Genomic DNA, 13267 nt, shown 5'->3' with positions numbered 1-13267 from the left:
AAATAATTAGAAAGGGAGATAATAATTAGTTTAACATAAAAACATAAAATACATTTAAAACTTTACTTAAGATGTATAAAATACCTTGTAAAGTATTAAATACCAATTCCCTCCCACCCTTAGTATAGTATCTGAACTCTTTACTAAAGGAAATCACCAGGCTAAATTGATATGATATCAGCCAATTCTCCGTTGACTTGTTAGAATGCGCAAGATGGCCGTCTCAGACTCTTTAAGCCCTATCTAGCGTCTCTGTTCTCCTGAGGCCTGTGGCTTGAGATGGTAGGGCATTCTGGGCGTGCCGTGTTACAGAGGGGCGTACAGCGAGCCTTAGCATGGTAAAGCCAAGTCTGTGGACTTAATTAGACCCTCAGAGACCGCGAATCACGGAGAGCATTTACAACTCTCTCTGCCCAACTGTTAAACCACCTCCTATTTATCGCTCACATTAAATATGTGCTGCTCGTGAGTGGACTACTGGCCACATGTCAGTGAATTACACCTGTGGTTCTTGCATCCTGTGTGTGTGTGTGTGTGTGTGTGTGTTCGCAGGTGTGAATTTCAAGCAATCAGACAAACATGTCCAATCAGGTAGACCTCTGACCTTTACCCAACAATGAAATTACCCAATCAAGATTTGAAAGCATGACCACTTTTGGTTGGCGTGAACAGTAAATAAGCTTAAATGCCTCATACCTGATATGTGAATGCTGTGAATTTTTTCTTTAAATCCTGCTTCATGACAGAACATAAGAAATGACCTTTAGTACAAATCAACTGGTTTTGTACCAATCCACATAGGTAAAGAACATTAACATTACTAAGCTTTTTATATAGTAATACATATTTCTATGCAATCTGACTCCTTTCTATTCACACATATGAAACTATATTTCTTCTACACCTTTGATAACATTTATATGTTTGCTGTAAAGAATTTCAAGAAAAAGAGATGCATAAAACAAAAAATAAAACAAGCAGTCGAGGAAGAGCAGAGAGAGAGAGAGAGAGAGAGAGAGAGAGAGAGAGGCACATACAAGTAGTGAAAGTTACTAGCAGAAACTCCTCCAGGTACATTTCCTTTGGCTGGCTGCAAAGGGGAGAGTATGCTAAGATAGAAAGTATTATTTTCCTAAATGGAAGGTGTCAGATGGTCACGCTGGGGTGATCGGCTGTTCAAGATCACCGCTTCCCATCTGCAATTTGTGACGTGTGAAAGATTCAGCCCAAATGTGCTCACAAACTGGAAATCCGCAGCACTTTTTCTTATCGCCGGCAAGCAAGATAACCAGCTGCTTTACAGATCAGGGGACATATCATATTAATATCATGGAGTGCTGTGATATCATCTTGTTTGTAAAAATATTTTTGTTAACTAAGGGTGGTGGGAAGGCAACCTAGAAAGTAGGCATTTTAGGGTAGATATAGCAATTGGTAAAAGTGTGCTTTTTTTCCATCAATACCAAAATTAACCTATATTACATGTTTATGGTATTTTGGTTAATTGTAGGTGCTTGAGCATATGTCCTTCTATGCCTTCGAACATAAAAGGATTCAATGAACTGAAACTCTTTGAAATCAAACTCCTTTATGTCTCTTTCTGCAACTTCTCATATACATACCTTCCTATTACTGTGGAACTGCAATTATTGTTTAAGGGTGGCCCCTGTTCTTTTGACTGTAAAATTCCTCTTTTAGTGTACAGGCTACATGTATTCAATGAGAATAGTCAGTGTTTAACACTGTATTTGAAATTTTATACATCACTGACTTCTATGTACACAGTAACATGCAGGACTGTATGAAGCAATTCTAGTTTACATATAAAAGGCTTATTATCTACAGGGTTTTAACCAGTTACAGTTATGTGAAACATGCCTGTTAGTAGGGCTCCTCTTATACTTTTATTTTTCCACATGCTTTTACTTACATAACAGTGTTCTCTTACTGTGTGTAGTTTGGGATGTGTGTGAGTGCAAGGGGTATCAGACACTGTGATGAACACCCTGAGAACATACTGGCCACTGGGGTGTAGATTTGGTGTAGAAACATTGATGGGCTGCTTCTCACCCACATATGGGGTTCTAATGGGCGAGTTCTCGACCAGGTGGGCCCAGGCGTTTGGAGACCAGGAGATGATCATTCATGACAAAGAAAACACAGCAGAGAGAGAGAGAGAGAGAGAGAGAGAGAGAGAGAGAGAGAGAGAGAGAGAGAGAGAGAGAGAGAGTAAGAGGGAGAGAAGTGGTGAGGTAGTGAGGTGTACCTGAGAGAGGAGCTGGGCAGCCAGGGCAGAGACATGATGGGCACTGGAGGGACAATGGCATGTCTGTGTGCCTGTGTGCGTACGTGCACGTATGTGTGGGAGTGTGTGCGTTGCTAGCGGGTAGCCACCCTCAGGGCTGGAAGCGGCGGCGGAGCCGTGTGCGACGGAGCGGCCGCGAGCTCAGTGGCGCGATCACCTGGGGAAGGTAAAGGCGGCGGAGCAGAGCTGATGCTTATTTCTGGGGAGAACTGGGAGATTTTATTAGTCAAACTGGCACCCAAACGCTGCTCACAGGGACACACCATAGAAACAAAACCAGCCGTGTGGGTTTCCAAAGTACGACATTCCAAAATGTTCCTTAAATGCATACCCAACAGTTCTAGGATATGATTAGGTAATAATTTCAGATTTAAGTTATGTCCTTCATAATTTTTTGTTGTCATATGAAATTTTGCTAAGATTCCTTAGTTAGGCATACACACACATACACACACACACACACACACACACACACACACACACACACGCACGCACGCGCGCGCACGCACGCACACACACACAACAGTAGTGGCATTGCTTCATTTGGCTCAGCCCCTCTGTTTTGGGACTCATTTACAAGCATTCATTTCATACAAAAAGCTAACGTTCACAGACATTAAGCCTTTAATTTCACTTCCCTTCTTTTGTGTGACATCAGCTTTACCCATTTTAAATGTTCTCTGTGTCTAATATGGTCAGCACCACCCAATTACTCCCTCCAGTCAGCAGTGAAACAAACAGGGACCAAGCAGAGCATTTTGCATTATCTGCACTCCTTGGATAGTCTGACAATAATAACTGTAACACAACATCAAGCCGTGGCTGCCAAGCTCAGCTCATGCAGTTTCACTTTAGAAATGAACTTTTACTTAGAGATGAAATGGTCGAAATAGGCCCTACCTAATGCACTGTGGGAAAAAGAAGGTCGGGTCCCCAAGCTCAGCCTGTAGCACTGGAGCACTGGTTCACCTAAAAAACTCATGGGATCTAGGATTATTATCATGGTAATATTTCCAAACATTTACCATGCAACAGCGTATTAGATTTAGTGAGTAGCAATGCTAAAACTACAGACGGGGACTAACAGCCCATTACACATTCCAGCATAATATGCTATTTTGAAATGGTAACGACGTGGTTAAGTGGTCTAAATTGAAAGTCTTTGTTTTCTTCTATCCCTCAAGCCTGCACTGCTTTGAGAATCACTTTCTTTCCCTCCTTCTCCCTGTGCTACAGTAGCCGATGATTTGGCACCAAACCCTTCAAGATGTCCCCAGCAGGATCGTGCATCGCTGGCCACGTAGTAGAGTGTGTGGTTTCTTTTAAACAGCTGTAATTTGTATTTCCAATCACCGTGCTGATTTCTGCTCATTATATCGCTGTTTCACACCGGTAAGTGAGCAAAAGTTTGGATTGATTGACTCTAATTAAGTAAAAAACGTTCCGAGCCACGGGTTTATTACCATGCTAGCTAGCCACAAATGTCAGAGACTTTCACAAATTATTATTCTGTTAAGATGAATGTGTGGGAGAGCAGGGGAGTGTGGAGACAAAAGGAACATACATTATTTTTCTGATGAATTTGTTTGCCACTTCCCCCTCCTTTTGTCATTTTTTTCCAGATATTTTCCCTTAAATGAGCACCCAATCTCATCAGCATCCTTCACACAGCTCAAGCCATTGTGACTGGAACATACTGTAGCAAACTCACAGGGGTAAACACAAGCATTAAAACACAAGGTGTCCTCTAAATATTATATAATTTCAAATCTGAGTCTAAAACAACAACCACCTCTGACACTGGTCCTGGTGGTGAAAATCTAGTCAGTCTCATTAACCAGGTTAAGCCCATCAGAGAAAACCATGTACACTTTCAACTTTTGAACAAATAGATGATTGCTCTGAGTGCATTTGTTATGGAATTTAATTACCTTTTGTTTACAGGTTGATTGTGTTTATTCTTTGTAACCCTTTGAATTTACTTCTTAATTTAATGCACATTTTGATTAGCTATAGTTATGTGTATATATAGGAAAAACCTCCAGTTCTTTGTCCCAGAACTTAACTCTCCTACATTCGAAAGCCTTTCGTCATTTACCCCTTCCACACATGGAACATGATACTGACCATGTTCCTTGTGTCCAAAAATGAAGCCAATATACTAAAACGTAACATCTAGAATTAAGCATCTGACCTACATAAATTACATTGTAGCCTTATCCACAAAACCTTCCCTATATACCCGTATAACCTTTATTTAAATAGTGAGGGGAAGCAATATCTGGCTTTATTTCAGATAGGGTGCATGTGTGTGCAGAAACATGTCTATGAACATCGCAGGCATCTGGGGAGTGCCTCACAGCGATGGTTTGATGCATGTTTCTGGTGAAATTAATGACAGTAGCGTTACAGGTTTGGTGTCATTTATTTTACAGGATTGATTGGAAGAAGAGGGGAACCAGATAAATGTGTTTGGGAAGTCTACTAATTTAAAATATGGCTTCCCAAACTGGAGCAGATAGCAGAAAGACATTTCATCCTTCAAAACATGTCCATGGAATCTGGAGCATTGAGGAACAACAGCTTGTATTGCAACTAAGGGGCATGTTTACATCAAGGGCTACTCAAAAGCACTGGACAAGAATAGAGTTTAAAGTAGCAATTCTGCATATCACAAACATATAGCGAAAATCTTACCTAGGATTGATGGCATATTTTGAACATTTGTGAACATGTGTGCTCACACCTGAGACATGATTTGTTCGCAAAGGTTCGGGATTTCTCAGCAATGCAGTGTGCTTGCATGAGGTGACTGGGGTAGCAGTAGTTAGGGCCCATTCCATTAATAACTCTCTGGAGTGAAATTTCAGAGTGGATACTGCCTGCCATTAGACAGAAGCAGAGTCTGGCTGAGGGGCTGCACCCACTCTGACAGCCTGCGAGGCAGCAGAGCATCACACACACAAACTTTCATACAGCCCTCTAGTAAGGCTGTCAGGAACTCAGTTCAGCTCTGCTCACGCGGTAAGTCAATTATGCTATTACAGCACTGCTTATGAGTTTGGATCCATATCATATATGTAAAATGAGACATGATATGTATCTTTAAGAAAGTCAACGCGATACAACTGACAAGTCAAATTCTTAAAAAAGAAGACTATGCAGTTCAACTGACTTGTACAATACATGCACAATTCTTGTATCAGAACATGTCATGTAGAGTGCCATCAGATTCAAATGCATTTCTCAGTTCTAAAATAAAAAAGATAGAATACTGACAAAAGATAACAGTACAGAGCTAATTTTGTGTACTTTTATTTTGGCTATGAATTAGCATGCCTACAAAGCTTTTGAACAAATATTAAGTATGCCAAAACTGACCAAACACACTAGCTATATGTTTTTTAAAAAACTTTTTAAAAATGCCCTACATGCCCAGGAAACAGTGACCTACCTTTGTACTTAACATTAACTGCATTTCTTTATACACTGCTATTTTTATGCGCACCTGAATTTGGTTTCCAAAATGAGGTAAACAGAAACAAAATGAAAAACTCATTCCAAAATGATTCCTTGTCACTACTGCGCATTAGTCATGTGATGAGAGAAATCAGGAGTGTGAGTGGTTTCTGGGGGTTCTGTGGAGTGCCAGTGGGTAGTACTCAAACTACACTCTTCTGTGCATAGTGTCTACTATTTACCCCTGGACTGCTTGAGGCTAATGTCTCAATAATTTTCCCTTCTTTTTTTGCAGGTCCTTCCCACAAAGGACTTGACTAATGATCCATGGACAAAATGAAGCATTTAAATTTATTCATTAATCATTCATCTCCAGCTCATTGAAAATGCTAAACTTCCACAAAATTAAGATTGAATATTGAAAAGTGATTGAGAGAGACAGCTCTCTGAGAAGACAGGAGAAACAGGGAATAAACAAAAAAGAGGGGAAAAAATACAGATAAAGAGTGAGGGGAGAGAGTCTAGCACAGTCCAAGTGTAGGTAAGGCAGCACAGGTATACTAACCACAGGATAAGGTCAGGAGGGGTTTAGTAGGTGTAATTAGATCCTGGAATCTGGAGAAGCGTAGAATTTCTGTCAACATGGCCCTGTAATTATTCTCTTTTCCAATTAATGGTGACATAGATTAATTATCTGATGAGGCAAAGCCAATTGCAATCATTCACCCAGCTAAAATTAGATCATTCCTGACAGCAGCATGAAAGTCACCTGTTTCATTGTTATGGATTGGGCTGCAAGGAGCAGAGAAGGTGGAGAAACTGAAGCATGCTGGGGTGGGGGGGGGGGGATATAAGTGAGTTGTCTGGTACACAGGTGAGTGTCCAATTACTCTGCTATCTGAACTGTATGCATCGCCCCATTCAATCCATCGCTGTCCAGGCACCTCTGTGTGTCCGCCATCGCTGTAGCGGCATCACGGCTGGTAGATGAGTCATCTGTCAGGGAGTGGAGAAAGGCAGGGATGCACAGGATTGCTCTTGACAACTCCTCCTGTTTAAATAGGCAAATGAACGGAATCAATAAGAGCTGACCAATAAAACAAAAAGAGTGACAGAGACAGTGAGGCGAAGTTCGAAGACAGGAAAGAGCTGCAGAGCTTTAGAAGACAGGAAAGAGCTACAGAAGAACAAGCCCTGGCCCTGCCAGCCACCGTCTACTGCCGACTGAGAGCAGCTTCGGGCTCCATTTCTTTGAGAAAAGCAAAGAGAAGGAAGGAAAGGAGACAAAAAAGAAAGTCGGAAAGAATGAGAACGAGATAGTACGCAGCAGTCCTGGTGAACTGTGCATGCGGGTTCAGTGCACATCTGTTTTAAAAAACCTCAGCGACCAGTTTTTCTATTAAACTGCCTTGCACTGTCAACCAGCTTGGGAATCTGAGCTGGCCTAGCCATGCAGAAATTCTCTGACTAACAATTATATCAGAAACAAGATCTTGGATTATGGTCTCCAGAGGGTAGCACAGTGGGCGTCTGCTCCAATTATTACCGGCCATTCAAAACTCTCCACCCTGCTCTCTGTTGTTAGCAATTGTCAGTTATGCTATCCCTGGTGTAAACTTGCATAACCCGGAACTGAGTGCCCGATTTGGCGATAGTGTTATGAGATGACAGCCTCTTGCTCTCTCTCCTGTTCTCTGCACTGCATTCCTCCACTCTGTTTGAGCTAAGAGCAGGCGGTCATTTGTGCCTCAGGAAGACACAGTGACTAATCATTCGCACTAGTTTTGTGATGGGCGTTCATGTCCAGTGGACGTGTGGACAGCTTTTTTCTGTGCAACACTATGAAGAATCTGGAGGCTGAAATAAGTGTGGGGTGATGGAAGTGTTGCTGCCTGAGTAAGCTACTATATGCCACCCTGCTTGAGCCATGTGTTAAACTACACCTTATTACAGGAACTCCAGCCTTGCGTCATTTGGTGATGTCAGTGTGGAGTTTCAAATGCTGCTGAAGCAGGGAGTAATTTAACATCATACAAATGGTCTAACCCCCAACCCCCCATTCTCATAGTCACCAAACAATTAGTTGAACAACAACAGACACACCATATTAAAAGTTCATATAAGCAAAACATTGTTTAACATGTAAAAGGCCTACATTTTTCTTTTTAAAAGTTTCTCCTCATTAAATCAATTTTTAAAGACTACACTAATGATACTGTGCAAAATGTAGGAGAGATTATAGAACCCAATAATGTAAAGCATTGTACTATGACAGCTGCTCTATACAGTGACTTACTGTGAGGACTACTGTACCAAGCTTCACTAGAGTAGAGTCACTCTATGCTGTTTTGTGGCATGATAGCTGGGTTTCTCTATGCTAACCAATATGCACAGATGTGGTGATTGAGTCATTCTGGTAGGCTATTCCTTTATTTCTTTATTAACTTTATTTCTTCTTTAAAAGTATCAATTAAACAGCACACTTAACCCATGCTCCTTTCTCCAGGAATCTGTTTATTGTATCTCTCAAAAACAGAAACAAGCATTTCTTTGTCGGTCTAGTGATTTACGGCTCAAGGCAGACGCTGCAATCCGAGTTGACGGTCATATCATTGCCCTGTGTTCAGGCATGTGGAACACCAGGCTCAGATAACTGGTCGCTTCAAATTACAATACTGGCACCAAGCTCTGATGCCAAGATGGCAGCCTCCATTGCTTCGCTTTATATGCTGTGAACCAGTGGGCACTGAAATGAACATGCCAAGACAGAGGTTGAAGTCAGAAATGCTGCTGTTATCCTTGACTCTGAATTAACATTTAAAGCTCAAATTATTTAAATAATTTCAAGAATGGTATGTGTTAGAACTGATCTGTGTAAGGTAATCTTGCAAGCTGCTTGAGGTATTCGTCTTTTCCTCAGCAGTAATCACAGTGACTACAGTGATGTACTTTTTGCTGGATTACCTAAAAATACTTTTAGACCATTACCAGTTAAAAAATACCCCTTTTCATTTTTCCAATTTAACTTGAACATCATTACTTTCATTTTTTCATCTTTACATTTTTTTTTTATTATTTTATTATTTATTTGGATTTTTATTGCTCACCATGTCTTTTTCTATCTGTATTTGCACATAACTGTTGCTAGGATACTATTTAGGGCTCCACAACATATCATATTTTAAATGTTATCTCATTATTGAAATTTGTAATGTTGATATCAAGGAAGGCTACAATTCATAGGAAGGTGTTGAATTTGTATGCAATGTACACAAATGTCATTGTTTTATTGCACTATGAGCATGCTGACCAATCTCAGATGTTCCAGATGAGTGTTTTATCTGATTTTAATGAGTTGTGGCTTTCACATAATCAAATGTAAATAATCTTGGACAAAATAATGCAGTCTGATTCTGAATGTCACATCTGTGACAAGCTGCGCTAAGGCAATATTCTATACTCTGCTACTCTATATTGAGAGAACACCTGTGAAGTGTAAAAGCAGAGCCGTGTTATTCTATATCACTACAGCAACTGAATGATACTGTACAACCTTATGTTAGGTGGTTGATACTGCAATGTAGCCTTACCTGCTTTAAACCCTTGAGGTGGGAAAACTCACAGCCCTGACTGCTGCAGTAATAATGTACCTGAATCATTGCTAGGTTGGATCAGCTGAGTAATGCTATATAAAACTACACTGTTTAATATTTGTTTGTGGAAGCTCTGCATGTGCACAAAACAGCAACGAGCGAGTCAGTTCGATGGAATGCCATGACTGTGCTGAGCTATGCAGAGTTATGAAGGAGGTGGGATGTGGCAGGCAAAGTAGGTTATATAAGGATGCTCTACACTCTTTTGTGTAACATGGTTATTCTCAGGGCTGCACTGTTATCTTATGCTTTAGTATGAAGTAACACTCCTGCAGTATTAAATCAGTGCAGTGTTTATTATTGGGAATAAAGGTGCATGCTTTTTTTCCAAGTGTTAGGATCATCTTCCTTATGCAGTGGTTTTCACAGAGTTCCAACTGCTGAATAGTGTGGAGAGCTTATGAACTAAGTACATAAGCAAGATACAGCACTTTTGAGTATTAAATGTGGTTTTCTTAGTGCTGAAGTCTTTTTCCAGCTTTAGCACTGAAGAGGACTTCTTTAAATCTAATGCTGAAGAGGTCTTAATAAATTGAGGTCAACCTGTATGCATTTCTACCCCTGCACTGAGCTGTCCCAGCACCACACAATATGGAGTAATGCTACTCTATGGCATTTTTCAGCTACATGAGTTAAGCAGGCATGCAGAATATAATGCATTGTCCTGCGCTGCACCAACCTCATCTATGCCATGTGGTAATTAAAGGATGTACGACGCTTATCTATGGTGGTACTAAACAGATCACTTTTCAGTGCCGAGCATGTGCGTATAGTGCACCTTCTCAACACCAGGTCTTTTTCCACCTTTATGGCAGGCACATAGGTACTGCAGCATTAAATAAGTGAGCTGTGTGTGTGAGAGTGAGGCTGGGGGAGGAGATCTATGCTAAGCTGTGACAGAGTTGAGTACGGCTGCTCCTTTGTCCTTCACACTTGGGGGATTCCTAAGAACTCCTTGCCTTCATGCTTCAGTCCCCAGGCCGACTTCCTGAGACCGCTTCCCCTGACTGGGCCGCAAACACACCAGGGCTCACCTCATTACAGCCCCCACACTCACTGCTGAGATCCCACATTCTGCCTATTACAACACATCGTTGTTCGGTTTCACAGACATTCTGAAAAATCCTAATACCACTGCTAATTTTTAGCATTTCAAAATTACGTTTCGATGTAGCTCACTGAAATCTTAAAGTCAACCATTTTTGCTTCCTGAAAATGCTGCTTTGATATGACCTGCGTTCTATTCAGCAGCAATAGAGTGCATTAAAGTACAAAGGTAAAGCCTAAGACAAGCAGCCTATGGCAACACATGTTCTAAATATTTCTGCAATGTCACTCCGGTCTTCCTGACACGGAGAGTGCAAGTGAGATTGGTCAGTTTCAGGTGCCACTGCACACAAGTGGTGGCCAGACAGAAACCTCTTCCTACCATGGTCAAACGAGCCTCTCAATCCATTTATCATATGACACTAATAGGATCTCTTACACTACATCACACTTAATTCTGCCCAGTTAAGTGCCACTGATATTGTCATCGCTTTAACACAAATAGCTCCATGTTATGTGTGTATGTGTCTGTGCACGTGCTAAACAGCCCATACCTGGAGGGCTTTCATTTTCTGGTTGTTCTGGTTGGAGAGGGCCTGGAAGTGGGCCAGCTCCGCCTGGCTGTACACGCTGCGGTGTTTGAAGTATTTCAGCATAGCTTTGTGCATCTTCCTCTGCAACAATGAAAGCTTGGAAGAAGAGAAAGGAGAGGGACAGAGAGAGGGAGAGAGAGAGGGAGGAAGAGAGGGAGGGAAAGCGAGCAATGGAGAGACAGACAGAGTCAGAGACAGACAGACAGAGAGAGTATTGGTAAGGCAGAAAAGGAAATTAATGGCAGTGTTCAAGAAGAATGATGGAGGGAAATAGAGAAAGCAGTCAATAGCCCATTCTGCAGTACACGGGCCTGACAGGAATTTCACAGTCTCCTGCTCTTCCTGCCCACTCATGTGCACTGGGTGGAATCCAGTCACATCTGGCTGCCAGGATGGGGGGTTAATTTTCTCTAAATGCTTCAGTGGTTTTGTTCTAGCTGAGGCAAACTCTGTGACTGCAAAGCTGATGAGCAAAATATTTCGACTTCACCCACTTTAACTTTATACCAATCCCCTCTAGACATATTTTACACATACACAAAGAGTCATGAACCCCCCACCGCAATTAGAAATTATTCTGAGTCCACTGGAAGAAGACAATAAAATGGAGTGAGAGAGAGACAAAGACAGACAGAACAGAGAGAGAGAGAGAGAGAGAAAAAAAAGAGAGAAAAGAGAGAGCACATGCTGCTCTCTGTTCAGCATAGTTTTCCAGTGGAGAAGAGGGTGGGGGTTCAATTCTGCAGGATGCTCAGGCTTGCTTCGCCCCATCTCTTCTCCCTTCCTTTAAGCTTATCATTGCTTGGCAATGTGTTCCTCAGAGCATGAAAGAACTAACGAGAATTAGCTCAACCATCAACTGCTGAAGGAGGACAAAAAATGGATTTTATTCCTCATGGAACAGTATGTTAAAATGTGTACACTTCTCTCAATGTAATACATCACAATACTTAAAAAGATGTGCATATTCCTCAGTTGTAAAAAGTACTGCCCGAATAGACTGTGGCATCTGTGGAGGACGCTTCAGAGATTTGTGGTGGTGATTTAACGGATTGCATTGGCTTGACACTTGGAGAAATATGGATTGTCATAATGTGATGGCCAGTTGGTTAATAATGGTTAATGTATTTGTCAGTATTTTCATTTTTTGTAACATGAGCTAACAGAGGTCACTGGCATCAGTTGTCTAGAATCCTGCACTGGGGTGGGCTGGGAATTGGCTTTTTGAATTAGCGGCCTTGGAATGTAATAGTGGTATACCCATACTCACATCTCTGGCACGGATAATGCCACTGATAAATAAGCCACCTTGCTTAGTGTCCTTGAACTCTATAGCCACTGCAGCATGCCTGACCCTGAACTTTGACCCCTGTATTCTGCTCAGTGCAAAACTATATAGAAAAAACCTTTACCTTTGTATATTCTTTTTTTTTGTTTCTTTTTAAGGCAAATGTCACCTAGACAAAGTGACTCTATAATCTACCACACATAAATGCACTACGTGGTAATGCGCAGCATTAATATTAATCTCTTAATGCTATGACCTAAACATTGAGACTGCTACTTATCTGCATGCAAGCATCTGAGTGAACAGCAGGTTCTGATTGCACCTGCTCTCCATACAGCTGTGTGCTGTGTGCTTTATGTCCTCTTTATGGGTACCAAATACATTTACTATGAAAGTGGCAAAAACCTGAATCTTTAGTTTGAAAATAAACAACACACTGTTAAAAGACTGAACACTGAGTAAAAGAAAATCAGGCTTTGATCATGAGCGTGGAGAATCCCATCCACCGGATTTGACTTTTGCATGCATTTCTCACTTGATAACATTCATGTAGTTAGATGAGGAGTTGGAGAAGTATTAGCCCTTTGGGGGACAAACACTGTTTTTCTAGACACTACAGTTATACTGTCTCTTGCTTTTTGCAAAACCACATCGATAACACTACAGAATTATTACAATATACAGCTAATTTATAACATTATAGGCTCACATATAGATTAATGACATATGAAAAACACAAGAAGACACATTGCACAAGTCCAACAGAAAAAGAGCACTGTTGTCTAATATAATTTCTGCATGATGTTATGGGAGTTTGATTGTGTTGGGCACTATTATGAGTGTTAGAGTGATCAACAATTTCCTACAAAGAGCCTACAAATATTGTGAAAAAGAGTCATCAACCATGATTGTTCAAAGCCAT

The 13267-nt window shown here is 41.1% G+C and overlaps 1 protein-coding gene across 9 annotated transcripts in view; it reads right to left on the bottom strand.

The window, feature by feature from the left end:
- Positions 1 to 4733: 4733 nt before the first annotated feature.
- The window catches only part of ccdc178 (coiled-coil domain containing 178), a 33064-nt gene continuing 24530 nt past the window's right edge, over positions 4734 to 13267 (bottom strand). For 4 of the 9 annotated variants that reach the window (XM_081696814.1, XM_081696818.1, XM_035530487.2 and 1 more), the window contains 2 exons: positions 11019 to 11153; positions 4734 to 6815 (listed from right to left, as the gene is read on the bottom strand). In XM_081696814.1, coding sequence (XP_081552940.1) covers positions 6651 to 6815; positions 11019 to 11153 — 300 coding nt within the window. In that variant the 3' untranslated portion in view covers positions 4734 to 6650. Of the gene's footprint in view, positions 6816 to 8257; positions 8511 to 11018; positions 11154 to 13267 lie in introns of those variants that run through there. The other 5 variants (XM_081696817.1, XM_081696816.1, XM_035530489.2 and 2 more) reach the window with 5 other exon arrangements.

This window comes from Electrophorus electricus, chromosome 14, assembly GCF_041902795.1.
Source record: "Electrophorus electricus isolate QZ-2024a chromosome 14, ASM4190279v1, whole genome shotgun sequence".
Classification (NCBI taxonomy): Eukaryota; Metazoa; Chordata; class Actinopteri; order Gymnotiformes; family Gymnotidae; genus Electrophorus; species Electrophorus electricus.
The sequence above is the reverse complement of the archived record's forward strand: the minus strand, read 5'-3'. Positions and strand labels throughout refer to the sequence as shown.